At 52.3% G+C, this 24569-nt stretch overlaps 1 protein-coding gene across 2 annotated transcripts in view; it reads left to right on the top strand.

The window, feature by feature from the left end:
• The window catches only part of RIMS3 (regulating synaptic membrane exocytosis 3), a 40566-nt gene that overhangs the window by 8038 nt on the left and 7959 nt on the right, over nucleotides 1-24569 (top strand). The window contains exons 1-6 of one of the 2 annotated variants that reach the window (XM_042951927.1): nucleotides 7697-7858; nucleotides 8355-8531; nucleotides 13892-14139; nucleotides 19545-19686; nucleotides 22077-22189; nucleotides 24372-24473. In XM_042951927.1, the coding sequence (XP_042807861.1) occupies nucleotides 13923-14139; nucleotides 19545-19686; nucleotides 22077-22189; nucleotides 24372-24473 (574 nt within the window). In that variant the 5' untranslated portion in view covers nucleotides 7697-7858; nucleotides 8355-8531; nucleotides 13892-13922. Of the gene's footprint in view, nucleotides 1-7696; nucleotides 7859-8354; nucleotides 8532-13891; nucleotides 14140-19544; nucleotides 19687-22076; nucleotides 22190-24371; nucleotides 24474-24569 lie in introns of those variants that run through there. The other variant, XM_042951926.1, reaches the window with a different exon arrangement.

The raw sequence follows: 24569 nt of genomic DNA, 5'->3' as shown, positions 1-24569 counted from the left end.
TCATTGAGAGGGCACACAGTGTTATGCGGATAATGCAAAATTGGGAAGTGTTGTGGGGATGTCAGAGACATGGACTGTTCACCTGGGTAATATTGAAGGTGCCTTCCACCTGCCTGGAAAACGTAGGGGTCTCTCCCTGCTCCGCCAGCCTGCTTCCCTCTCCTCACCACATGCCCCGTCTTGAGATTCTTTCAGAAAATCCTGCCATGATTATTCTGCAGACAGAATTTGTGCCACTCTTCCCTCAGTCCACGAGAGAGGGAGGCTCTTGGAGTTGGGGTGTCTAGACGGCGGTAGGATGCCCCCTCATCTCTGAGGCGGCATGTGGGCACTCCTGGGGAGAGCAGGAGCTGTAGACTCCACAGTTCTCCTGGTCCCCAGGCACAGCACAAACCTCGGGGCCTCCCAGAGGGCAGGAGTCCCAGGGAGCACAGAGGCCGTGGGAGCTGCCAGTGAGGGCAAGGCCATCCCTGGAGCCTGGTGCCCCAGAGCTTGGGGCCCCGGGGCCACAAAGCCAGGAGGCTTCGGGGTCTCAAAGGTTCCCTTTCCCCAGTTACCCCCTTCCCATCCCTTTGTGCCGGTGCCTACTTGCCCCCGGGGATTGGGCAGCAACCCTGGGAGTCCTCAGAGGACACAGAATTTATCCACAGGAGTCAACACTGGGGCCAGGCAGGAGGGGTGGAGGTCCCGCCTGACTCTTCCCCAGTCCCCAGTCCCATGTCCACAGCAGGAGGGCAGGCCTGGGCTCCAGGAGGGTGGGGGGCCTGGGTAGTGTGAGACATGTGCTCCTGTATCCACGGTGAATGTCTGAGGGTCTCTGTGAAAGCATATTGTGTGTGTGTGCACGTGTGTGACAGAGAGTAAGTGTGTGTGTGTGTGTGTGTGTGTGTGTGTGTGTGTGATGAATGTAGCTCTCCAGCATACTGTGTGTGTGTGCACGCGTGTGCGTGCACATGTGACAGTGTGTGTGTGATGAATGTAGCTCTCCAGCATACTGTGTGTGTGTGTGCGTGTGTGTGATGAACGTAGCTCTCTGGCATGGTGTGTGCATGTGTGTGTGCCTGTGTGACTGTGTGTGTGTGTGTGTGTGTGTGGAGTGTCGCTCTCCAGCATACTGTGTGTGTGCGCGTGAGTGTGACTCTGTGTGACTGTGTGTGTGTGTGTGTGTGTGTGAGACGAGTGTCGCTCTCCAGCATACTGTGTGTGTGCACGCGCGTGTGACTCTGTGTGTGTGTGTGTGAGATCCATGTAGCTCTCCGTGGTGATGTACTTCTGAACGATATATCTGAAGGACTCTGAGCGCATGTCGTACGTGTGTGCGCACACAGCGTGTGATATGTGCATCTGTGGTAAATGTATTGCGTGGGATAAATCTGAGGTTCTCTGTGAGGGAGTTTTTGTGCAGCATGTGAGTTTGCGTATGTGTGGCAGGGCGTCTGATGTGCGTGTGGGTCTGTAGTGAACTCATCTCCACGTGGTGCGTGTCTGTGAGGCATATTGTGTGTGTGCTGTGTGTCTAGGTGGCTGGCTGCTGGGTGCGGTGTGTGCCTGTTATTCTGTGTGGCCGCTGGCTTTGTACAGCGCGCATCCGAATACGTGGTGTGTCTGAGTGGCCGCGGGAAGCCGTGTGGCGTGCGCGCGGGTCTTTGTGCCCGGGCAGGGGCGGGGGCGCAGAGCAGTGGGCCCGGGAATGCTGAGCGTGCCTGAAGGTGGCGCCTGCCCCAGCCGTGCCGTGCCGTGGGTGTGCTGGGTTCCCGGGGAGGGTCCCCAGAGCTCGGCGAGAGCGGGTGGCGCCTTCCGGCTAGGCGCGGGGCTGGTAACCAGAGCCCCTTCCCCCATGAAATATTGATCGGCCTCGCAGCGGCCCTGGAGAAACAGGGGCCAGGGGGAGGGGAGCGAGCGGACCGGCCGCTGTCCATGGTGCTGCCGGGAGGGGGGAGAGAAATCTTCCCCATCCACCAACATGCTCTGGCTGGGGCCCCTGCCTCGGAGGATGAGCTTGCCTGCTCCTATCCCCTGTGTCTCAGTTCCGCCACCCCATCTAGGAAGGGAGAACAGGGATCAAACGGGCATTTTGGAGGATCTACCATCTTCTGCCCCCTTCCCCCCCGCTGTGGCTAGGCTAAAAGTAGGGCTGTGTTTGGCTGAGACAACCCTAATATACACCTGTGGTCCTGGTGTGATTGTTGGTAGCATCTCTGCTTACTCTCAAAAGTCTTATTTGGATGATAAATTATGTGCATCCCCACAATAAGGTTTTGCTCCAAAGACCTCTTATCCCACCTTCTCTGCTCCGGGGTGGGGGAGGGGTTCTGTAGGTTCTGGGGGTGTGAGCACTAAGTGTGTTTGCAGGTGAGGGGATGGTCCTTCCTGTGCTAGGGCTGATCTGGAATAAGTGCTTGGGAGCCCCAGGCCCCTTGGGATCGTGCTGAAGCCCAGACATTCCCCAGGGAATCCGTCCTCTTCTCCACCAATCCAAATCCTGCTTTCTATTCAAGCTGTGCTTTTTTTTTCAGGCCTAGACTTTCCTTGCCCATCTACATTCTTGGCTGGGCAAGTCTTCCCTTGGTTTTGATGTGACGGTGTGGTAGGGCCTCCAGGTTGGCCATCTGTATACTCATGGCATTTTCTCTGACTTCTCTGCTGATACTCCCTTCTTCACTGGATTCTATATTCCTCCTATCCCTCGCCCTTTGCTCACTTTGTACTCCCCTCTGGGCATTCTCTTTCCTTTCCATATGCCACTTTTCCCCTCAGGGTACACATCCAAATCCTGCCCACTTACATTGCTCTCCTGAGCTCCAGTGAATCTGCTTACCTGCCCAATGCCTCTACGTGGGAGTTGCAGTATTATCTCAGACTCATCACATCTAAGATGGGACTCATCTTCCCCTTAAGCCAGTGTTTTCCTCTGGGACCTCAAGCCTTGCTGATGGCACCTCCCAGTCTCTACCCTTCCTATAAATCACTTTGGATTCTGTTTTTTCCTCTCCCCAACTTCGTCCCATCACTAACTCTAGGCAATGCCCCAAGCCTTCTCATGACTCCTGACCACCCTTTTCCTCTTCCCATCTGCACTGTCTGAAGCAGTGCAGTCTTCTTATCTGCTTTTTGACTGTTTTTCCTTCTGTCAGGCTTTCTTCTGATTCTGCACTCAGTGTCAGATTGAGCTCTGTAAAACATTACATCTAAGTCATGTCAGATTTCACTCCTTACAGGATTAAAGTCAAGCTTCTTAGCCCTGCATTCAGAGCCCTTCACTGGCTGTGCCAAGCCTACCTTTTTAGCCTTCTCTTCCGCAATTGTACTTACCTCCTGTTCTATCTGCACTGCCCTATTCACCATCCTGTGAACATAACACTTCCTCTCTGGTCCTTCCCAGGTAGTTTCCATTTCTCTCCTGCCACTTCTATCTCTCCTAATCCTGCCGATCTTTTGAGGTATTCTGCAATGCACTTCCCAATGTGCCTTTTCTAGTCTCCTCATCCTGAAGCATTCACTCTTTTTTTTTTTAATGTTTACTTTTGAGAGAGAGAAAGCATGAGTGGGGGAGGAGCAGAGAGAGAGGGAGACACAGAATCCAAAGCAGGCTTCAGGCTCTGAGCTGTCTGCCCAACGCAGGGCTTGAACCCATGGACAACAAGATCATGACCTGAGCCGAAGTCGGACGCTTAACTGACTGAGCCACCCAGGCACCCCCTGAAGCATTCACTCTTGAAGAACAACCAGAGTATTTAATTTTTAACTTTCAGTGCCTTGGGTCGCCCATAGACCAGCAACATGGGTATCACCTGAGACCTTGTTAGAAATGCAAAATCTCAGGTTCCACTTGGGACCCATGGGATTGAAATCTGCATTTCAACAAGATCCCCAAGTGATTTGTGTGAATATTTAAGTTTGAGGGTAGGATCTTTTGTTTGGGAATGGCCTTCAGCCAGGGCTGGTGGTGTTCTTAAGTGCCAAGTCTAACAGCCCCCATCAGGTGACAGGTGGCACATCTGGCCAGATCCCACGAGCTATGAGAAGGGGTGGATGGTTGAGATGGCTGTGAAGCATGCATACTTTGCCTGGCCCCTCCTACCTGGAATCTATGCCCCAAAAGGCCCCAGAACTCAAGCTCTGTAAATCTGACTCGAGAAAGTACTCTAGCGACACAAGGAGGAATCAATTAATCGATGAAAAAGTAGTTATCAAGCATATAGCAGAACTTCTTCCTCTTCACAAAACACATACTGGTGGAAATGACTGTTATTTTAATGTATATTTTGAAAAGAAAAATATGTATTTTAGTTTTTCTTTATGATCGCATCAATACAGTTTCTAAAGTGGGAACTTAAAAAAACACGGTATGTCACATGAAGAAAATAAAAATAACTCACAATTCTACTATCCAGATATAAATATTGTCAATTTAATATTTGTTTGAGATTGTCATTCATTCCTTCAACACATTTAAAAAATTTTTTTTTTTTTTTACATTATTTATCTTTTGAGAGACATAGAGAGACAGAGCACAAGTTGGGGAGGGGCAGAGAGAGAAGGAGACACAGAATCCGAAGCAGACTCCAGGCTCCGAGCTGTCAGCACAGACCCCGACGCAGGGCTCAAACTCACAAACCGTGAGATCATGACCTGAGCCAAAGTCGGACGCCCGACCAACTGAGCCACCCAGGCGCCCTCAACACATTTTTACGGAGCCAGGCCTATGCCAGGCACTGGAGGTTCAGGGTGAAGAAGACATGGTTTCTGTTTTAGGTGGAGTGTGGGAGACAGGCATTAAACAAATTAAGAATAGCAGTATATGAGTTTCCTAGGGCAGCTATAACAAACTGGGTGGCCTAAAACAATAGAAACTTATTCTCTAACAGTCCTGGAGACAGGTGGCAGGATTGGTTCCGCTGAGGGAGATGCTGTTCCGTGGCTCTCTCCTAGCTTCTGGTGACCGCTGGCAATCCTTGGTGTTCTTCAGTTTGTTGCTGTATCAGTCCAAACTCTGCCCACATCATCATGTGGCATTCTCCCTGTGTGTCTCTGCCTTCATGTGGTTGCATTCTAACATTTATTTATTTTTGAGAGCCAGAGACAGGGCAGGAGTAGGGGAGGGGCAGAGAGAAAGGGAGACACAGAATCCAAAGAAGGCTCCAGGCTCTGAGCTGTCAGCACAGAGCCTGACATGGGGCTCGAACTCATGAACCGGGAGATTGTGACCTAAGCCGAAGTCGGACGCTTAACCAACTGAGCCACCCAGGCGCCCTTCATGTGGTTGCATTCTTATGAGGACACCAGTCATATTGGATTAGAGACCCACCCTACTCCAGCATGACCTCAGTGTAACTAATGACATCTGCAATGACCCTATTCCAAAACAAGGTCAGATTCTGAGGTACTGGGGTTACTACCTCGACATATCTTTCCCGGGGGGAGAATTCAACCCATAACAGGCAGGGACAGTACAGAGTCTGGGAGAGCATGACAGGGGGAGTCATTTTGGGAAGACTCTCCTAGGAAATGACCTTCCAACTGGGACTGAGCAATGAATAGGGATTAGCCAGGCAAAGGCAGCACACAGAGAAACAGAGGGCATCAGAACATGAGGGTGGGGGTCAGCTGGAGAAGAACATTCCAGGCAGACAGGAGACACAGGGCACTTTTGAGGAATGGAAAAAAGGCAAGTGCAGCTGGAATACAGAAGCAGAGCAAGAGCACGGGACGATCTGGCTCACTTGGCTTGTGGGCCTTGGTGTGAGGGGTTTTTACCTTCTCCTGAAAGAATTAGGGAGCTATGGCAAGCTGTCTTGCAGGAGTGATTCATTCTGCCTTGTGAGTGATCTCACAAAACTGAGCTGTCTGAAGGCTGTGTGCTTCCTCTATATTCCCCAGTTCTGAGGGAAGACACATGGCCATGTCCTCAGGAGCCCCCTGGCTGAGGAAAGACACACGGTAGCTCTGTCTGAGGAATGGAGGCATGGCCGTGTCTTCAGCAGCCCCTGGTTCAAAGGGGGAGGACAAGCCCTGCCCTCAGGAACCTTGATCTGAGCAGGACACAGGGTGCAACCAGCTCTGGGTCTATCTTGCCCTTCAGTGTCCTGAGCTCTTGGAGTTGTGGACAGAGCTTTGGGTCCGGCTGCCCCACCCTCTGCCCTGCCATGAAGACTCTGTCTAAGAATGTGTCCAGGGTAGGCACATGACCCACGTAGGTCCCTGGAGCCAGAGGCGCCAAAGCTGAGGGAGGCCAGGGGCTAGGTTTTGCAGGGGCTATATCCTGAGCACCTTGCTGCCCTCAAAGAATGTCTGGCTATTTCCTTTCTATGCAGGAACTAGCCTGGTGCTCAACCCATCCCTCACCACACCCTCAGAGACTCTTTACTGTGTGTGACAGGAGAGGGCCCCCCTGCCCAAAGCTGCCTTTCCTCCCTTGCCTGGGCTGGGTGGGCCAGGCTGGGTGGAGGAGAAGTGGGTCAGCTTGGTAGCCATGGTGACAGCAGCTGCTCCCTGCCAGCCTTCTCATCTCCTCACCACAAACCTCACCGATGAGCTCTTTTGTCCGGCCTGCAGGGATGGGGGCCAGGAGGGTGGTACTCAGGGCTGGAGCTGGTATGAGTGTGTACGTATTCAAGCTCGCACAAGCACCTGCTCAGAGCTGGTGTGCGTGCCTCAGCCAAGAGAACCCAGGATCCAGGTATGACCCTTCCTACTTCCCTGCCCACTAAAGGGATGGGGCTCCTCCCACCTCCCTGGGCTGGGCAGAGGCCAAGGAGGGGTGTGTGTGTTTGAGTGTGCGTGGGTGTGTACACATATGTGAGTCTGCAAACGCCTGTGACTGTCAATGTGGCTGCTTCTGTGCACCTTTGTCTTGGGGGTGCATGTGCCTGTCTGTGTACGTAGGGGATTATGTCTTTTAAGTGTATATCATCCGTCTGGGTCGGTATGGTGTGTGACCACACATCTGAAACTCAGTGCCCTGTGTCTCCCCCTGTGTGTGTATAGTGTTGTGCATGTGAGTCTGGCTTGGGGGAGACAAAGGTCACATAATCAGGAGGAGACCTGGCATGGTGCTCCCCATGCAAGCTGGGTGTGCTCCCTCAGCCCAGCCTGCCTCCCCCACCATATGCCAGCCTTGTCACCCGCCCATCTTTTCCTGGGGGTGGGGTAAAGCAGGGCTAGAAAAAAAAGAGAACCCTTCTCCCCTTCTGTGGATGCAGACACTGGCCCCTGACATGGACACAGATTGGTACGGGAGATGTAGCGGGAAGCCCTGGTGGTGGACCGGGATTGGGTCGGGGCCCTCAAAAGTCAGACCCAGCACCCAGTGAGGGCCCAGGAGCTGAGAGGCTGGCAAAGAAAAGCACAGTTTCACGTGCCAGCTCCCACCTCAACTGAGAGGCACAGGGACCCACATCCCACGCTGTCCTGCACTCTGGGGGGAAGCAGGTGAGAGGTGATCCTCTCGGTCTCTGAGCCTTCCCATGAAGTGGTTGCACCCGGTGCGCAGTCCGGCCCAATGAGCACTGACACCCACACAGTCCTTCCCTGTTAACAAAGGCACCATTATGAGTAGTAACAGTGTAGTTGGCCAACCGAGCATTTAGCACGTTACCGATCCTTATTTTGTAGCATCTCATCTAATAATCCTAAGGCAGGCATTATTATCCCCACTCTAGTGGTGAGGAGCAGTAGGCCGGGGGCGGGGGGCGGTTGTTAAGGAAATTGCCCGGCGTCATACGGCTCGCAAGTGACAGATCTAGGTTTTGAACCAAGTAGGTCTGCCTCCAAAGCCTGTGTTTTTAATCAGCGTTTTCCTGCTCCTCGTTATCCCATCCGACACCAAGTCCAGCTTGGAAAGTGGGGCTGCGTCCAGGTGGCAAGTAGACCCCCCCCCCCCCCCCCCCCCCCCCGCACAGAAGAGGAGACGGAAGTTCAGAGAGGCTGAATGACTTGTTCGGGGTCACATGGCTGGGGGTGGAGCCAGAAGTGCTCCACCCCCCATCCCGGGGTATCTCACAGTATCTGGGGAGGGACATCCCTTCAGTGGGAGGAAGGACTGAGGAAGAAAGAGTAAGATGTAGAGCTCCTTAGCCGTTGGACCTCCATTTGTCCCTCGTGTGTTAAAAGTCGTAAAATTATGGGTGGGGCTTCAGCAGCAGTTTGACATTAACGTGCCTACAGGCAGATTCGGGGACCCAGGAGTTGAGATGCTTTCTACAAAGTAGGAAACAGAATCAGAGAGTTTAAATGATTTGCTCAACATCCCACAGCCATCTCAGAAGTCTGTCTCTTAACTCTGCAAGCTCCTGGAAGCCCTTAAGGATAGATGTTTTCACTACCTTCCTCTAAACTCCCCTCTTTCCTTCCAGACTCTTATCACATCACCTCCTCCTAGAAGCTACCCTGATTGCCTTCACCTCCTTTCTTGAAAACTGGTGTCTGGGCAGAAGTTAACAGAAGCCTCGTGTAAATGCCCTAGGGGTGTGCTGTTGGTAGGGGCACAGCCCCCTGTGATGTGGAACACCACGCTCAGATTCATCAGTTGGGTGAGTTTGGGTTTTCTTCAAAGTGGGGAGGAAGCACCTGCCAGGTGATGTGGGACCTGGGAGTTAGGAGAATTGGGTTGGAGCTCTAGTTTTGTCACCAACTTCCTATGGGACCCTGGATGTGTCTCTTTCCCTGGGCCTTGATTTCCCACTCTGCAAAATGAAAGACTCAGGCTGGAATGGGGTTGGCAAATCTGTTTTAAATCACGGGCCACTTTTCACCAATTGGTGCTGGAGCTGTGTTGAGAGGGATTCTGAGGTTAAATCTGTCCTTGGTGGGAAAGAGATGGATTAGTGATGTCTGCTGTGGGTGGGAGAAGGAGAGAGGTGGTAAGAGCCTCAGTTATTTGCCATCCCTTCCAACCTACCAGTCCATCACCCTGTGACAGATTCCTTGGTCTCTCCTGTTGAAAGAGTGGGTAGCTAGGTTTATGTTGGGCTTTTGGATGGCCCTGTTTGACTCTCAAAACAGGCTTATGATCTGGTTAGACACATGAGGGACCTGGGTAGCCTGGCAGAGCTCTGAAACCCTGTCAGGATTCAAGAGATGGTCTGGGGAGCGCTTAGGGTACTGTGACTCCAGGGTAGAGGCCAAACATCCATAACTGGAAAGAAAACACTAGCCTCCTTGCTTGGGAAGCTTTGAAGGTATCTGCGGGCATGGAGCTTTGGCAGGAGTGGGGACAGTAGGACTTGTCCCTGGAGGGGACACCCGAGCCATAGTAGTAGATGCTGCTGTGGCAGTAGATGGGGGTCAGCGGAGAGAACTCCAGAGTGAGGTGTCTGTGACCCGGCGAGGAAGGGCCCCCTTCCTTGAGGTGCCATGAACTGGGCTGGGAAAGGGACAGTCCTGCTCAGAGGCAGAGAATTGTTGAAGTGACTTTTGTAGAAAGGATATAGGTCATTTAGCAATCTCTTGGAACCACCAATATGTGAGATGCTGTGCTCTGTGGCTTGCTGGCCCCTCACACTCTGCCCCCATCCCTGCCTGCTGCCCCTTCCCCGTCCCTGTGGTCTCATGGCTCAGAGGGCGCTATGAGTAGGACTTACATGGGGGCCAGGTGGCTGGCTCTGTCTCTCTGTCTACCCCCCCCTTTTTTAAGCCTTTTTTTTTTTTTTTTTTGAGAGACAGAGACAGAGCATGAGTGGGGGAGGAGCAGAGAGAGAGGGAGACACAGAACCCAAAGCAGGCTCCAGGCTCTGAGCTGTCAGCACAGAGCCCGACGTGGGGCTCGAACTCACGAACTGTGAGATCATGACCTGAGCCAAAGTCAGACGCTTAGCTGACTGAGCTGCCCAGGTGCCCCATACCCCTCTTTTTTTTTTAAGTTTATTTATTTATTTTGGGGGTGGGGGAGAGAGGACGAGTGGGGGAGGGACAGAGAAAGAAGGAGAGAGAGAGAGAGAGAGAGAGAGAGAGAGAGAGAGAGAGAGAGAATCCCAAGCAGGCTCTACACTGACAGCACAGAATCTGATGTGGGGCTTGGACTCACGAACCATGGGATCATGACCTGAACCGAAGTCAGACACTTCACCGACTGAACCACCCCGGTGCCCCTCTGTCTTATCCCTCTTGAACTAGACTGTCAGAGAAGCAGCCAGAGCCCCCATTCTGCCAATGCAGAATGTGTTCTTAGGCTCTGCTCTCCAGTTACAAGGACTTGTAGAGATCACCTAATCCAACCCCTTCGTTTTACACACAGATGAGGAAACCAAGGCCCAGAGAAAGTGACACAAAGAATCCATAGGCATTCTAATCCCACTTTCTGATTCTTCATTCTCCCAGGCTGCCCTGCCCAGCACTCCTGCACCAGAGGTCAGGCCCTAAGACCTTGGGTCCACTGCTTTGGGTCTGGTTCCTCCTGTCCCCTTGAGGGTGGCCTATCTGGCTGGGCCCTCTGAAGCATTCACCAGCTCTCTAGGCCCCTCTGGGTGATCCCTGGGTAGTTAAAGATGAGAAAGTGGCTCCAGATGGTGCAGAGTCCTGGATGTCAAACCATCTGCTTGTCAATGTCATTCATTATTCATGAGGAAACATGAGCCCCTGGGTTGGCAGGGTCAGGAATTTTGTCCCATACTTTCTTCCCTTCTCAACCCCTGGGAGTGATAATCTTGAGCTGCCTGTAGGCTGCGCTAGGGAAGCGCTTCCTTCTCCAGCTGTGTCTGGGTGGGGTTTCTACTGCCCCCAGATGCTTGTGCCTGCTGTGGAAACCTGGCCCAGAGAGGTTTTTCTCATCAGGGATAATTTTCTTGCAGAGTTTTCAAAAAGCCGGAGACCCAGGGCAAAGCCTGAGTGAGAGGGATGGGCCTACACCTTTGGGTGAGGTCTGGGTTGATGGGGCAGGAACTGCTGAGTATGTTCACATCTTTGTGGGAAGAGGAGACCTGGGTTCGAGTCCAGGTGTTGCCATTTCGTAGCCAAGTAGGATGGGCAAGGCCTTGACTTTTCTGATCTGTGACGTGGAGATTACCATACACCTAACAAAAATAATTTAAACATTTTTAAAGTTTATTTTATTATTTATTTTGAGAAAGAGAGAGAGAGAGAGAAAACGAGTGGGGTATGGGCAGAGAGAGGAGAGAGAGACTCCCAAACAGGCTCCGCACTGCCAGCATAGAGCCCGACTCAGGGCTCAAACTCATAAACCATTAGATCATGACCTGAGCTGAAACCAAGAGTCAGACGCTTATGACTGAGCCACCCAGGTGCCCCTAACAACAATACTTTAAAGAGTAAGTTAGGCTTACGCTGGAAGCCCTCTCCCACCATTCACCAAAAGACCATGCAGGTACCCAAAAAAAAACCACACAAATTGGCACTAGAATTGGAAACTGAAGAGAAGAGATCATCATAGGCCCAAGTCCAGGGGGACTTTCCATTAGCTGCAAGGTTAACGGGGGATGGATGGAGAAATACAATCCGGGACTCTGTGTACATCACAGGGTGAGCGAAAACAGTCCAGACAACCACAAAGAAGGGAGAACACAGCTTTGACTCATCCCCACTGTCAGCCCTAATCTGCCTGGTTGGCAGGAGCCATGCTGACCAGGAGGCCAAGTGGCCACCGTTTACAGCTACCTGGGGCTGAAATCCTCTAGAGTGGCATCCTCCCTCCTCCCTCCTTCTCCCCTGACCTGACACTTCAACTATGTCCTTTTGAAAAGGCAGATTCCCTCAGGGTGACAGGGCTGAGAGCAGAGGGTCGAGCAAAGTGACCGGAGATGGGCTGCCCTGGGAAGAGCTCTGTAGGCTGAGACAGAGCTGGGAAGGGCTGTGTGCACAGCCTGCCGGAGCAGCCGTTTTTCCCATACTCTGAGCAGAGGGCACCTGCTGCAGCATTGGACCTTCAGCCAAGTTGTAGAGGCCGATAGCTGGAGATCCCATCTCTGTGCAACATTGAGCCACCCAGCTCCCCCAGAGTGGCTTCCAATGCCCTCTGTCTTCCCTAGCACTCATCAGAACAATCCGATTTAATATTTAATTACATAATCAGTCACTCGCTGTCTGTCTCTCTTGGACTGGAGGCTCTGAGCGGGCAGGACCAAGTCGGCCTGGCTCGCCGCTGCTGTATCCTCGGCACTCTGCACAGGCCTTGAAATTTGGGGGGGGCTTCGATATTTTTTGAACCCAGCTTTGGAAAGGAATTCGGCAATATTTTACAAGAATCAGAGAAATGTTTATGTCCTTGGTATCAGGTAGGATGCTTTGGGATGTAACTGAGACCACTGATTCAAATTGGCTTAAGCAGTGGAAAACACATTATCTCACATAACCAGAAGGCCAGAGAAAAGCAGGCTCCAGGGTGGCTGAGGTCCTTTCTGTCTGTGCTGTGCTGCACTCGACAACACTGGATTCCTCTTGGGACTGGGCCCTCTCTAGGGGGAAGAGTCTTGAGGGAAGAAGTGGGGAGAGAGACCCCACTTCGCTGGTAAGCATGGAATCCAAATCTTCCCCTTAAGTCAGATGGGGCCAACTTAGTCATATGCCTGCCCTTGTACCAGTATGAGTTACCAAGATGAGGGCCGCTCACTGATTGGCTTGAACTAATCAGGATCTGCCTCTGAAATGGGATGGGGTGGTGGCTGCACAAAACCAGCGCTCTGTCAAGAAGCAGGAAGGGAGTGTGGCTGTTGGGGAGGCTCCTAGCGGTATCCACACTCAGCCTAGTGACTCTGTTTCTGGGACTCAATCCTAAGGAAATAAGTAGATCAAAGTAGTGTTGAGTGATGTTGTTTAAAAGACAGGAGAGGGGCGCCTGGGTGGCTCAGTCGGTTAAGCCTCCGACTCTTGGATTTTGGCTCAGGTCATGATCTCATGGTTTGTGAGATGGAGCCCTGTGTTGGGCTCTGTGTTGACCACATAGAGCCTGCTTGGGATTCTCTCTCTCTCTCTCTCTCTCTCTCTCTCTGCCCTCCCTCTCCTCTCTCTCTCAAAATAAATAAATAAACATTAAAAAAAAAAAGAAGAAGAAGACAGGAGACAGAGGAGGAAGTCAGACCCGATCTAAGAGGTCACGATATTGAAATACTTAAGTCAATTATGCTACCTCTATACAATGAAATATTATGGTGGCGTTAAAACATGTATACCAAGCGTTCACGACAGTGGGAAATGCTTGTGATATGATGTTAAATGAAAAATACCAGGATGCAAAATTGTATTTGCACTATGAGTTCAATTATTTTTAAAAATGCATAGAAAAGAGACTGGGAGGAAATCAGATCAAAACGCCTCCAGGGGCCGCCACTCCATGGTGGGCTTCAGGGCGACCTGTGCCTGCTTCTTTCTACTTTTCTGTGCTATCCCTTCCAGCAGGAGGGCCCCTTCTGGAGCCGCCACCCCCACCCCGACCCCACAGGCTGGGGCCAGTCTTGCTGTCTCTGTTCTTATTATTGGCCATGACAATAATCACACTTACTATTTACTCCGTGCCTGGCACTGTTTTGGCGCCTTCACATGCTCTAATTTAATCCTTACGACAGTCTTGTGAGGTGAGTGCTTTTATTTCTCGTTTTGCTGAGGTGTTCACTGAAGCCGCGAGGTACTTGGTCACAAGATCACACAGGCAGTGTGTAGAGGCCTTTGGAATTCAAGAGTGGGCCGTATGACTCCACAGCCTCTGCCTTGACCTGGCCAAACCAGGTCACTTGCCAGGATAGCCATGTGCTAATAGGAAGAGTTCCATTATTGAGCCAGACCCTGTGCACACGCTTTACGTTTATTGATTCATTTAATCCTCACAGCCTCAGAGAGGCCAAGTGACTTGCCCAAGGTCACACAGCTAGGAAGTGGCGGGCTGCCGTAGAGTGGCCCCAGGGCCTGATGTGGCACCCCTTTGTTTCCTGCCCTCCCCCCACAGGATTGCCTGAGGCCTTGCCGCCCCTCGGACCATGTTTAACGGGGAGCCTGGTCCGGCCTCGGCCGCGGCCTCCAGGAATGTGGTTCGGAGCTCCAGCATCAGCGGTGAAATCTGTGGCTCCCAGCAGGCTGGGGGTGGGACCGGGACCACCACGGCCAAGAAGCGGCGCAGCAGCCTTGGGGCCAAGATGGTGGCCATCGTGGGCCTGACTCAGTGGAGCAAGAGCACACTCCAGCTCCCCCAGTCTGGTGAGGGGACGTGGGACACGGAGGGGGTGGGGTGGGGTACCTTGCAATGACAGGGCACCCAGGGGGTGTCCTCATGCCTACAAATACTTATATAGCACTTACCGTATACCAGCTGCTACTCTGGGGCCAGTGCGTGTCCTGACTCATTGGATCCCCATCAACTCCATGAGGCAGATCCTGAAGCAAGAGAAGGGAAGTAAGATGCCCCCAACTACATAGCAAGCGGGTCACTGGAGCCTGAATTCAAAGCAGCCGGGCTGCGGGGTTCATGCTCCTGAACTTTACGCTGTGCTGCCTCCGTGCGCACCCTTACGCATTCAATAGCCACCGTATTCCTGGCACTGTGCTAAGTGGCACGGCTTCACAGACACGCATCCACAGGATACAGTCTCACCTGCATTCTCTGAATTTCCCAAGTACAAATAGCCGCAGGAGTGCAGCTACACATCACCAAGTCACAAGAGAGACACACACACCTTGTATCGTCATACGGTGTGTGCTGACTTGCTCAGGTGACTCACCCCTACTGCCAGGAAATCATACTGCAGTCATTCACGCTTGTACATGGTCACAATAAAGCCAGTCATGCAAATCACACAAGCACGCTCCTCTGAGTAGTAATGTACAGACCCAGATCACTGAAGCACAGTCGCGTACGCACACACACAACAGCCCATGGTCACAGAAACATGTCGCACATGTATACGTATACGCACATACCTCCCAAAGCCACGTTCACACACGCCTTAACAGCTACATCCTGAAAAATGTATTTTCTCAGCCACCTAGTTTTGGAGTCCTAGTGATGCTCGGACTGGGGGGTGACCCACTTTGTCACACACAGTCACCCTGGACCCCACATCATGGAGGAGGAGCCAGCCCTCCCCTCCCAAGACCTCCTCACTTTGTGGCATCAGCCCAGACACCAGCTGGTTTTGTTTTAAAATCTCTTCCTGCTTATTTTGTTCAGAGTAACAACTTCCCCAGGAAACCTTCAAATAGGCAGCTGGATGGGGGTGGTGAGGGGGCGGGGGCGCCGGAGGATCCAGAGAGAATGCTCATCAAGACTCCCAGTTGAGGGTGGGAGACTTTTCCAGGCCTTAAAATAGATTTTTACAAAGCCCTTCACAGGAGCACGTGGGATGGTCTTTTCCAGCAATCAAGCTACAGTGTGTTTTTTAGCTCAGAGAAATGTTAGATGGGGAGGGGGCTTCAGGTTATCAGTGGCCCAGGAGGCATGGCCTCTGTGTTTGCAGTGTGGGCCTGGTGCTAGGGAATCAGGGGGATGGGGATCCAGGAGTTCGGCTGGCACAGAACCAAGGGGTGGGATTAAGGTTGGGGGATTAAGATTAGGAGGTTGAGGAGGTATTGGGCTCCAGGAGTCTGGCTTTAGGAATCTGGCTGATTCAGCTTCAGACCCAAAGGCTTCTTCATGCCCGAAGTGATTTGAACAGATGGTTTTCCAAGGTCAGGGCTGGGGCCTGAGTCACTGGGAGACCTTCTGGTGATCTGCCTGGGGCTGTCCACCTACCCAGACTCCACAGTCAACAGGCAGGGACTGGAGTAAACACCAAGAAGATCTCAAGCCTCGAGGGGAGATGAATGACGGTGAGGCTTCTGGATCACTTGTCTCCATGGTATGCATGGGTACAGCTGAAGGCCTGGGGCCTGAGCCAGGAGAATTGCCCAGATGCCCTTTTAACCAAAATTCTCTGTGAATCATCCAATCTCCGAATGGGAGAGCAGGAAGGGCCCCTTGGGATCATCTAGTCCCCTACACTCATTTTATCGATGAGGCATCTGAGCCTGGAAAGGAGAAGGCACTTTCCTGAAGAACAACTTCAAGTTGGCCTTCAGAGCCACACCCTGTCATTTAGTAGTTGCATGACTCAGGCAAGTTACTTCGCTTCTCCGAGCTTGCTTCCTTGATTGTGGAATAAGGACAATGATACCTGTCTTGCAGACTTTCCAGGGAATTACATGAGACAGGATATGCAAAGCCACTCAGCCTCATGCCAGCACATAATAGATACCTGGTAAATTGTTGGTATTATTATTTCCCATGGCCACACAGTAGGACCCAACAAGAAGTGAGTTCTCTAGCCCCCACAACTCTGCCTCTCACCAGTAGCATACTCCTCTCCCATCTGTAATTCTTTCTTTCCATTTTTTTTCTCCCCAGTCTTGAGGTTGCCAGTGTCCCAACTTGGAGCCCCCTTCTGGGTAGGAGAGTCTGGCCCCAGGGGGATGTATGGGCTACCTCGCACTGGCTCTGGAAACTCGGTTCTGGGAAAAGATCCTAGCAGGGTGCCCCTGCTGCCCCCAGATGGGATGGCTCAGTTCCCTGAAGGGCTGGGCTGTGTGAAGTGGGGAGAACTCCTCTCTTGGACCCCAGCTTCTGAGCTCTAGGTCTGCCCTTCCCAGCAGCTTCCTTCCTCCTGATCTGTCCATACTCTGCATTGGCTCCAGCCCCACCCATCTCCTCCTCTGTCCTAGTTCAGGACCCATGATATCTAGCCTAGACTATTGCCCCAGCCTCCTCTCTAATTCTCCTGCCTCCGGCCTGCCCCTTCCAGTTTTTTCCTCACATTTTCCTAAAGTGGCCTTGAAGAAACTCACCCTGAAACTTCAGAGTTTCATTCTAGCTCTGTAACTCCCTGTGGGTCCTTGGGAAAGTCACATTTCCACTGGGTCTCTATTTCCTCTTCTATAAAATGGAACTATAGAGACGGTCTCCCAGCTTCCGGCTATATCTAACATTCTCTAAGTTGTGGGAGCAATGATGAAGGTAGGGTCAGAGTTTTAGGGTCCTAGGACATAGGTGGGTTCTGGCCTGGCCTTAGGCTGGGTCTACTCAGGGCCCACCCTGGGCTATTCCAGCCCTTGCCCAAATGGAGCTCCTCTTTTCAGTACCAGGGACAGCAGCTCTTCCCACCTCAGCTCTGGGCTCTGGGTCAAGGTGGGGAGAGGACTCAGGACCCTTCCAGGAGATGCCCTGTGAGTGGTGCTGAGCGCTCTGACTGCCTCTCCCTTCTATGTGGTGGGACAGATGGGATAGTTCCTTGAGTCTTTCAATTTCCAGGAACCACAGAACTATTGCAAGGAACCCAGTTCTCTAGAGAGAGAGAAGCTACATAAAGTTATTCCCCAGATGGACAGAATTCAGACTGGAGTAGAGGAATTTTCTCTGATGTTGCAAGAACTTTCTCCCCACTCAGAAGACACAGAACTGAATCTCTGCTGAATCACCTCTCAAATCGTTGTGGAGTTGGTGGAGGGGGTGAAAAGTTGGCTATCAGTAGACTGGGAGAGTGTGGGCCTGGGGTCTGGCCCCAGCCCTATGAGCATGTGGACCTTGGGCTCCCCATCTATGGCAGTGGGAGGTCAGCGAGGTGTCTCCAACACTTCAGGATTCTGTGACACCCTTCCCAGGGGCTCGTAGTGGGTTGGGTAGGTCAAAGAAGGTAAATTTTCTCCCAGCTGGGTCAAAGCTTCTCAAGTTGTAGAAGAGGGGGGTTTGAGGCCATGGGGTGGTGAGGCTCTGGCTTCAGCTTAGGGTGTGTATTGTTGGGGGGGATATGAGAAGGGAGGGTAAAGTGCAGCTCCCACAGACCCTCTGACTCCTAACTGGGTTAGGGGGGGTGTGGCAGTTAGGAGCCAGGGACACCGTGAGTCCCCTACACCCACTGTTATTGCCCTGTGTGTGTGGTGGGTCACACACCATTTATGAGTTTGTATCTATGTGTGTGACTGAGTGGATGGGTTCAACTCCAAGTGTTAGGGCATGAAGGTCACATGTCCGTGGCAGAGTATGTCATGTGTACGTATGACTAAGACCTGGTAGGACCATTTGTGACTGTGTGCCCATTATATGAGCATACGTGACCTGGTGTGTGAGATCACTGTACTCATACGTGTGATCATTAGCACTCATGTATATCTGCTTATGTCAATGTGAAAGAAATACACATGAGCTAAAGTGACTGTGTGTGTGTGTGTGTGTGTGTGTGTGTGAGAGAGAGAGAGAGAGAGAGAGAGAGAGAGAGAGAGGTGGGGGGGGGGAGAGAAACAGGCCGGCAAACAGACAGTCATATCAGCGGTCTCATTGACTCATGGATAGTAGCTATTCCAATATCCCAGAAGCTGGGGTGGTTTCAGAGAAGACATTCCTCCTCACCACCAGCCCATCCCCACTCCCAGGACCCCCATCCCATCTGCTAGTGATGCCGGCCCTCTCAGCCATCCCTCACCCAGTGGGACTTCCTGAAAGGTAAGTAGGACGAAGCAGGAGGAATAAAGTTCCCCTTTGCGCAGGCTGGTGTTTTGAACATCCCCTCCCCAACTTACCATTGGGTGTGACCAAGAGAAGAGGTTGCCAGCATAGCCAACTCTCCCTCCCCACTGCTTTTGGAGGCTGTGTTCCCGGCCCCACTCCCAGCCTCCCCATCCCTGTCAGCATCTCCACTCTTCATTTGCCCAGGCCTCTAACCAGTGACAGCAAATGGCTCCTTTGGTATAGTCCTTATCTGAGTGCCTCTTCCTCCCTATGAAGCTCCGTAGGCAGCAAAGCGCCAGCAGGGGAAAGCCCTGCAAACCTTCCACTCGTCTTCTGCTCCCCCCACCCCCAGGAGGAGAGGGTGTCTAGTGGGACCTCACTGCAATGCTGAGGAGGTTGCCATGGAAACCCAGGCAGGATGGTGCGCTGCTAGGAGAGGCAAAGTGCCCCGTGTTCCCTGCAAGGCTCAAGAGGGGGGCTGGGGTGAGGGTAGAGGGCCCTCCAAATGAGGTACAGAGACACTGAGTAAGCTCTCACCGCATGGCTTCTGGAGTTCTTCTGCAGACCTCTCTTTCAGAGCCAAGGTCAATTCAGGCCAACCTAGTGGTCCCTGTCAGTCTTGCTTCCCTAACGGCCCTTCCAGCCCGCCACACACATCCCTTTCCACATTCAGGCCCACATTGAGAATGTGGGTTAATGTGAGAGTGGCTAAACTTCACATGGGGGTTTTCATTGGTTCTGTGAAGGAATCAGAGTCAGAGGTGGATTGTGAGGTCGGGGTGTGATGGGGTTCATGAGGGTAAGGGGGAAAGCAAATCTGGGAATGCCAGAGAAAGCAAACTTTCCAAAAGAGAAAAGAGCACGTAACCATTTGGGGCAAAGGCTGGAATTGCGTTGGGAAGGTGGCCATCAGGGAGCCTGGCAGGGTTAAGGCTGAGTGAGGGCTCCAGGGCTGGTCTCCACCTGGTGACCCCCCGACCCTGCAGCCCCAGCTCACCTGTGCCCCTGCCTCCAGTTCGAGTCCTGCCCATCCTGCCCCTTCCCGGGAGGTGACTTTGGCAGCACGCTCTCCGAAGCCTCTTCAGCGATCTGACCTTGTTCCCTTTCTGTGCTTTCGGGGGGGTCACAGAAGGGGCCACCAAGAAGCTGCGCAGCAACATCCGGCGGAGCACAGAGACAGGCATCGCCGTGGAAATGCGGAGTCGGGTCACACGCCAGGGCAGCCGGGAGTCTACCGATGGGAGCACCAACAGCAACAGCTCCGAGGGCACGTGCGTGCAGCCCATGCCCACTGTGGTCCCCGCCCCACCCTCCTGCACCCTCCAGGGGCAGGGCTGGGAAATCTTCCTGTGGGGGTTTCCAGTCCAGATGTCCGGGTTCTTCTGCGTCCCTGCCCCCCCTGGACGTCCGCCGCCTGGGCCCCAGTCTTCCTCTGCTCCAGGCTGCTGTTTCCCCTCCAAATAACCCCCCCAGCAGCCCCAGGGCAGTGTATCCCATCTGTATGTCTCATCCCCACCCCCTATCCCTCCCCCCCCCCCAGCACCTACATGCTGCCCTGCTCCAGAGGAGAGGGCTCGAAAGGAAAATGTGATCCTAAAATTCTTCTCTGAAACCATTGTTATGGCTCAGATGAATGGAGTTCTTGCAAGTGGTCTTGCCTGGGGCTTAGAGGAGGAGGTTGGACTAGATCAGTGTTTTTCAAACTGTGGGTGGTGACTCAGGCAGGAAGTAAAATCAGTTTAGTGGGTCAAAACCAACATTAGAAGAAGAAATGGAAAATTCAAACATATCCTGTGGAGTGAGGATGAATTACCTTGGGAATTTTTGGTTTTTTAATATATGGATACACAGAGGTCCGTGGTGTTAAATATATTTCTTCTGTTGCCTGGGGGTGGGGGGGAAGGGGGGGGTTACAGTTAAAAATTTGAAAGTCACTGGGTTAGATATTCCCTTGGTCTCTCCTAAATCTATGCAACTGGTTATATGACTAAGATTTTTTGGTTTGGCTTCATCAAGGCCCATTGACTTTAGGACCTTGTGGCTCTATTATTTAGGATTCTGTGACCTCATATGTCACTACTGTGCCCACTTCCATGAATGCAAATGGCCAGTGACATTTATTGCATCTTACTGTATGCAGGGCATCAGGTGAGTGCCTTTTACTCTGGGATCTACCAGCTACTATCAGAGCAAAAATAGTATCTCATTCAACACAACAACAACACTGGGGGATGTCGGTACCATTATAACTCCATTTTACGGGTGGAGAAACTGAGGCATGGGAAGAGGGTGAGGTCCTTTACCCCAGGTCACAGCCATTCGGTGGTGGTGGAGTCAGGATTTGAATTAAGGCCATTGGACTCTATAACCTTTTTTTCATAACCTCTACGCTCCCTCTAATTCTGTGACCTTGAGAGTCTGTTACTTTATGTATGTAACCTTCTCAGACAGAATTCAGTATGAGGCTATTGCTGCTGGCCAGTAAGAGCGGGTGGGCCTCGAAGCCCCTTCCCAGGAAGTAGAGCCCAGCCAACTTCCTAGTTGGGGAGATCCAGGCCCTCTTCAACAAGGGTATGTGCTGTGTCTTTCTCCCTGCCTGTCACTGGCCAAGGGGAACTCAAGGCCAAACTCTCCAACAGGGAGTCATTCTGGGACAATCTGACCTCTCAGGCCAGGAACCGAGGCTATGCTAGGGGGTCTTAGAACTTCGGTCCTTCGTAGGTCCTGAGAAGACCCGGGTCAGCCCTCTAGTAGCTGGCCTTTCTCTGCTGGCCAACTCCAGAACATCTAGGCTTGAGGACATGAACAAGTAGCACTTCCCCTTGATGTTAACAGCAGCAACATAATAACTACCATTTTTTTGTTTCCTGTTTGTCTGGGGCTTTCATGCATCACCTGCCCTGATCTTCCCTCTCCGCACCCCCCCCCCCCCCCCGCCATGACCCTATGAGTTGGGCATCCTCTCTGTTTTGAAGTCAAGGCAAGTCTCTTACCTCTTGGAGCCTCTGTTTTCTCATCTGTAAAACTGAGTAATAGCCCCTGGAGCGCAGAAATGGCTAGAAGGATGAAATGATATAATGTATGCTGAGCATTCAGTGTGCTGCTGGCGTCTGGCCAACTTTCAATCACTGTCAGTTTGCTTGTTACTATTTCCAGGCCCCCACAACCAGGGACCACCCACCATCACTCGCCTTTTATCTCAACCCTGTAATTGTGTTATTTTGGTCTCGGCTGCTGTTTGGGGCACCACCTCAGATTATTGACTTGGATTTCAAACATATGGTCAACTAAACCTCAGTTCTCGGAACTTGCTCCAGGCATTGAAATTCCTGGCCTATGTTTCTGGTTCTTGGCATCCATACCCCCCTGGGGAGGACACAGGTGCCCAGCAAGCCCTGCCTTCTAAGGGTTATCTTAGAAATCCTGGTGCTTGAGGATTGAATAACATTATTATCTTTATTATTTCTCAAGAGACATCAAAGTATTTTTCTTCAATGTGCAGAGATGAGCAGTTCTGTTTGTTCCCAGCTAAAGTAGTGTTCTCGTACTGTGTAGGGGGTGGGGAATTGAGGCACAGAGGGGCATGGCCCAGTGTCCTTGGGGCAAAGCCACTGCATCTCACTATCTAGACCACCTCATACCCCTCTGCCTCTTCCTCCAGGTTCATTTTCCCCACCACCCGGCTCGGGGCTGAAAGCCAGTTTAGTGATTTCCTGGATGGGCTGGGACCAGCCCAGATTGTGGGGCGACAGACATTGGCGACACCACCAATGGGTGAGTCTCCTTGAGGGCAGAGCGAGTAGGGCGGAAGGGGTGAGCTCGGTGGGGGCCCTGTGTGATACAGTGTGAGCTGCGGAGAGGAGCCCTCACTCCGGCTTTTGTGCCCCAAGAAGGAGCCCGGCACTCCTCAGTCTGTCTCTCATCAGAGAGGACAAGGGGAGCCAGCCTTGCTCTGCTGGCTACCCTGCAGCAGCTTTAAAGCACACCCCTGCCCTCACCACCACGCACCCCCCACCCCCCCACCACCTGCTACCCGCCTGGCGGTGCTGAGTGCTGGGCGGAAAACGGTGAACAAAAATCATCACAGCATTGACGTTCACCAAGTCCATTCTGCCACTGATGCCCTGTGTAACCTTGGCCATGTCACTTCCCTTCTTTGGGCCTCAATTTCCTCATCTGTAAAATGGGAATAATAATACCTGCCTTAGTACTGCAATCTAACAACAATTCACTGAGTTCCTATTCGGTGCTTTGAGTGAAGTATTTCATTAACTCCTTAGAAAGTGTGTTTTCTTTGACTTGTTACTTAATAGTGCCTGGCACCTAAAAAAAAGCCTTTTAAGTAATTTTTTCATCTCCCTTCCTTGCAGCTAGGACCTATTTCCCAGAGTCTACCCTTGGTCCTTTTAGCTGCACTCTGGTTCCCTCCCTCCCTCTTTCCCTCTCTTAGATACTGTGTTGGCTTTAAGCAGCTCCTCCCAGGAACTAGCTTCCCCATCAGTCCTACCTAGGAGTCTGCCCCAGACATCTGGACTCAGTCTTCATTTGAACAGTGTTCAGATGTTGACCTCACAGGTTCAAAGTGTTGAGATTCAAAGTGCTGACGTCACAGCCCATGAGAGAGCTGGGCTCAGACAGCGCTCTGCCGTAAGCCAAGCTGTGGAGCTGGGTTTCCATCCCACCATACTGCCCTGTCTTGCTCTAATGTGCTTACACAGGAGGCTTTGTCTGCTGGGAGGGGCGGTCCACGGGGACCCCTCAGCTCTCCTCTGGCTCTTGGGTAGGATTTGGCTAATTCCCAGCCCTTGCTTACAGGCTCTTACGGGCCTGGGGAATCTGCTTTTCCCAGCCCTAGGCCCAGCCAGGGGCTGGGAGGCAGTGAGAGGAGCCAGCCATCTCCACAAGGCTTTTGCACCACCACAGCCTAGAACATTTGTGTGTGGTGCCGCCTGGTGTCCAGAAGTGGAAAGGACAGGCTTGTATTTGCTCATCTTGTTAGGGATGTTACAGTGAGACCTCCCCCTTCCCACTCCCCCATGGGGAGGTCAGAAATAGCTAGAGGGAGGGCGATGACTTCCAGGAGGTTTCCTGAAAGTAATAAATCCCCGTCTTCCCAAGTATGCAAATACAAACAATTGCACGATAGCTCAGTGTATCTAAAATGGGTGGCTGAACCCAAAGTCTGGCCCATTTTAATCTTTCCGCATCAGGCTTGTGATTCTGCACTTCTTTGAAGGATGCTCCAAGTGACTAATGCATAATTTCAAATTCTGCTAACTGGTGTCGAACAAAGCGAAGAGTTCTAGAAATAACTGACATGACTTCACACAGAACTTGCCTCAGCGAGATAATCGCTTGTGGGAGCATAGTGAGGAATTCTGAGCTCTCTGCTCCCAGGAAAGCCGGCCTTTCCTCCCTCCTTTGGCAAGGGTACGAACAGGCCCCTCGTTCCCAGGCAGGGGCCTCCTGTCCCACATGAGCTCCTATCTCTGTGTCTCTTCAAACTGGTATTTTGTCTATATTTGTTTGACAAAATGTATTTTGGGGTGTGGTGGAGGGCTGCCGTGTAGAAGGTGAATAAGAGCCGCTAAACCCACAGCCTCCCTCGCTTTCTTCCTGACGTCGGAAGTTCTGTCCCCACACCTGCTGTCCTGTTCGGTGAGACAGAAGCCCCCCAGGAAACCAGCCTCGCCTGGGAATTTGGCAGCCATTTGTTGTTACTCAAGCATGGCCCCCACTGAGGGCCATGCCCCTGCCTCTCCTCAGGGGACCTATCAAAGTATTTCACAGCCTGCTCTCAAGTGGCCTCCCAGAGCAATCCTGGCACATGCAATTTTTTGCATATTGTGCCCTTTCCAGTGCTGTAGCATCCTCTGCAGACGCCGTTCTCTACAGCAGCTGGCCGGCCTGCCCCTGCGTCTGCCTCTGCCTGGACTGTCCCTGTTCTCCCTTGCAGGGGACGTGCACGTTGCCATCATGGACCGGAGTGGCCAGCTGGAGGTGGAAGTGATTGAGGCCCGGGGCCTGACCCCCAAACCAGGCTCCAAATCCCTCCCAGGTAAGGCAGAGCAGCAGGGAGAGGGGTTTTCCATCTGGGGTCCTGCCAGGGAGGGGTATGCAACTGAGCTCCGGGTCTAGCACATCCTCAGCTGCC

Source organism: Panthera leo, chromosome C1 (genome assembly GCF_018350215.1).
Source record: "Panthera leo isolate Ple1 chromosome C1, P.leo_Ple1_pat1.1, whole genome shotgun sequence".
Taxonomy (NCBI): domain Eukaryota; kingdom Metazoa; phylum Chordata; class Mammalia; order Carnivora; family Felidae; genus Panthera; species Panthera leo.
This window is presented reverse-complemented; position numbering and strand designations above follow the sequence as displayed.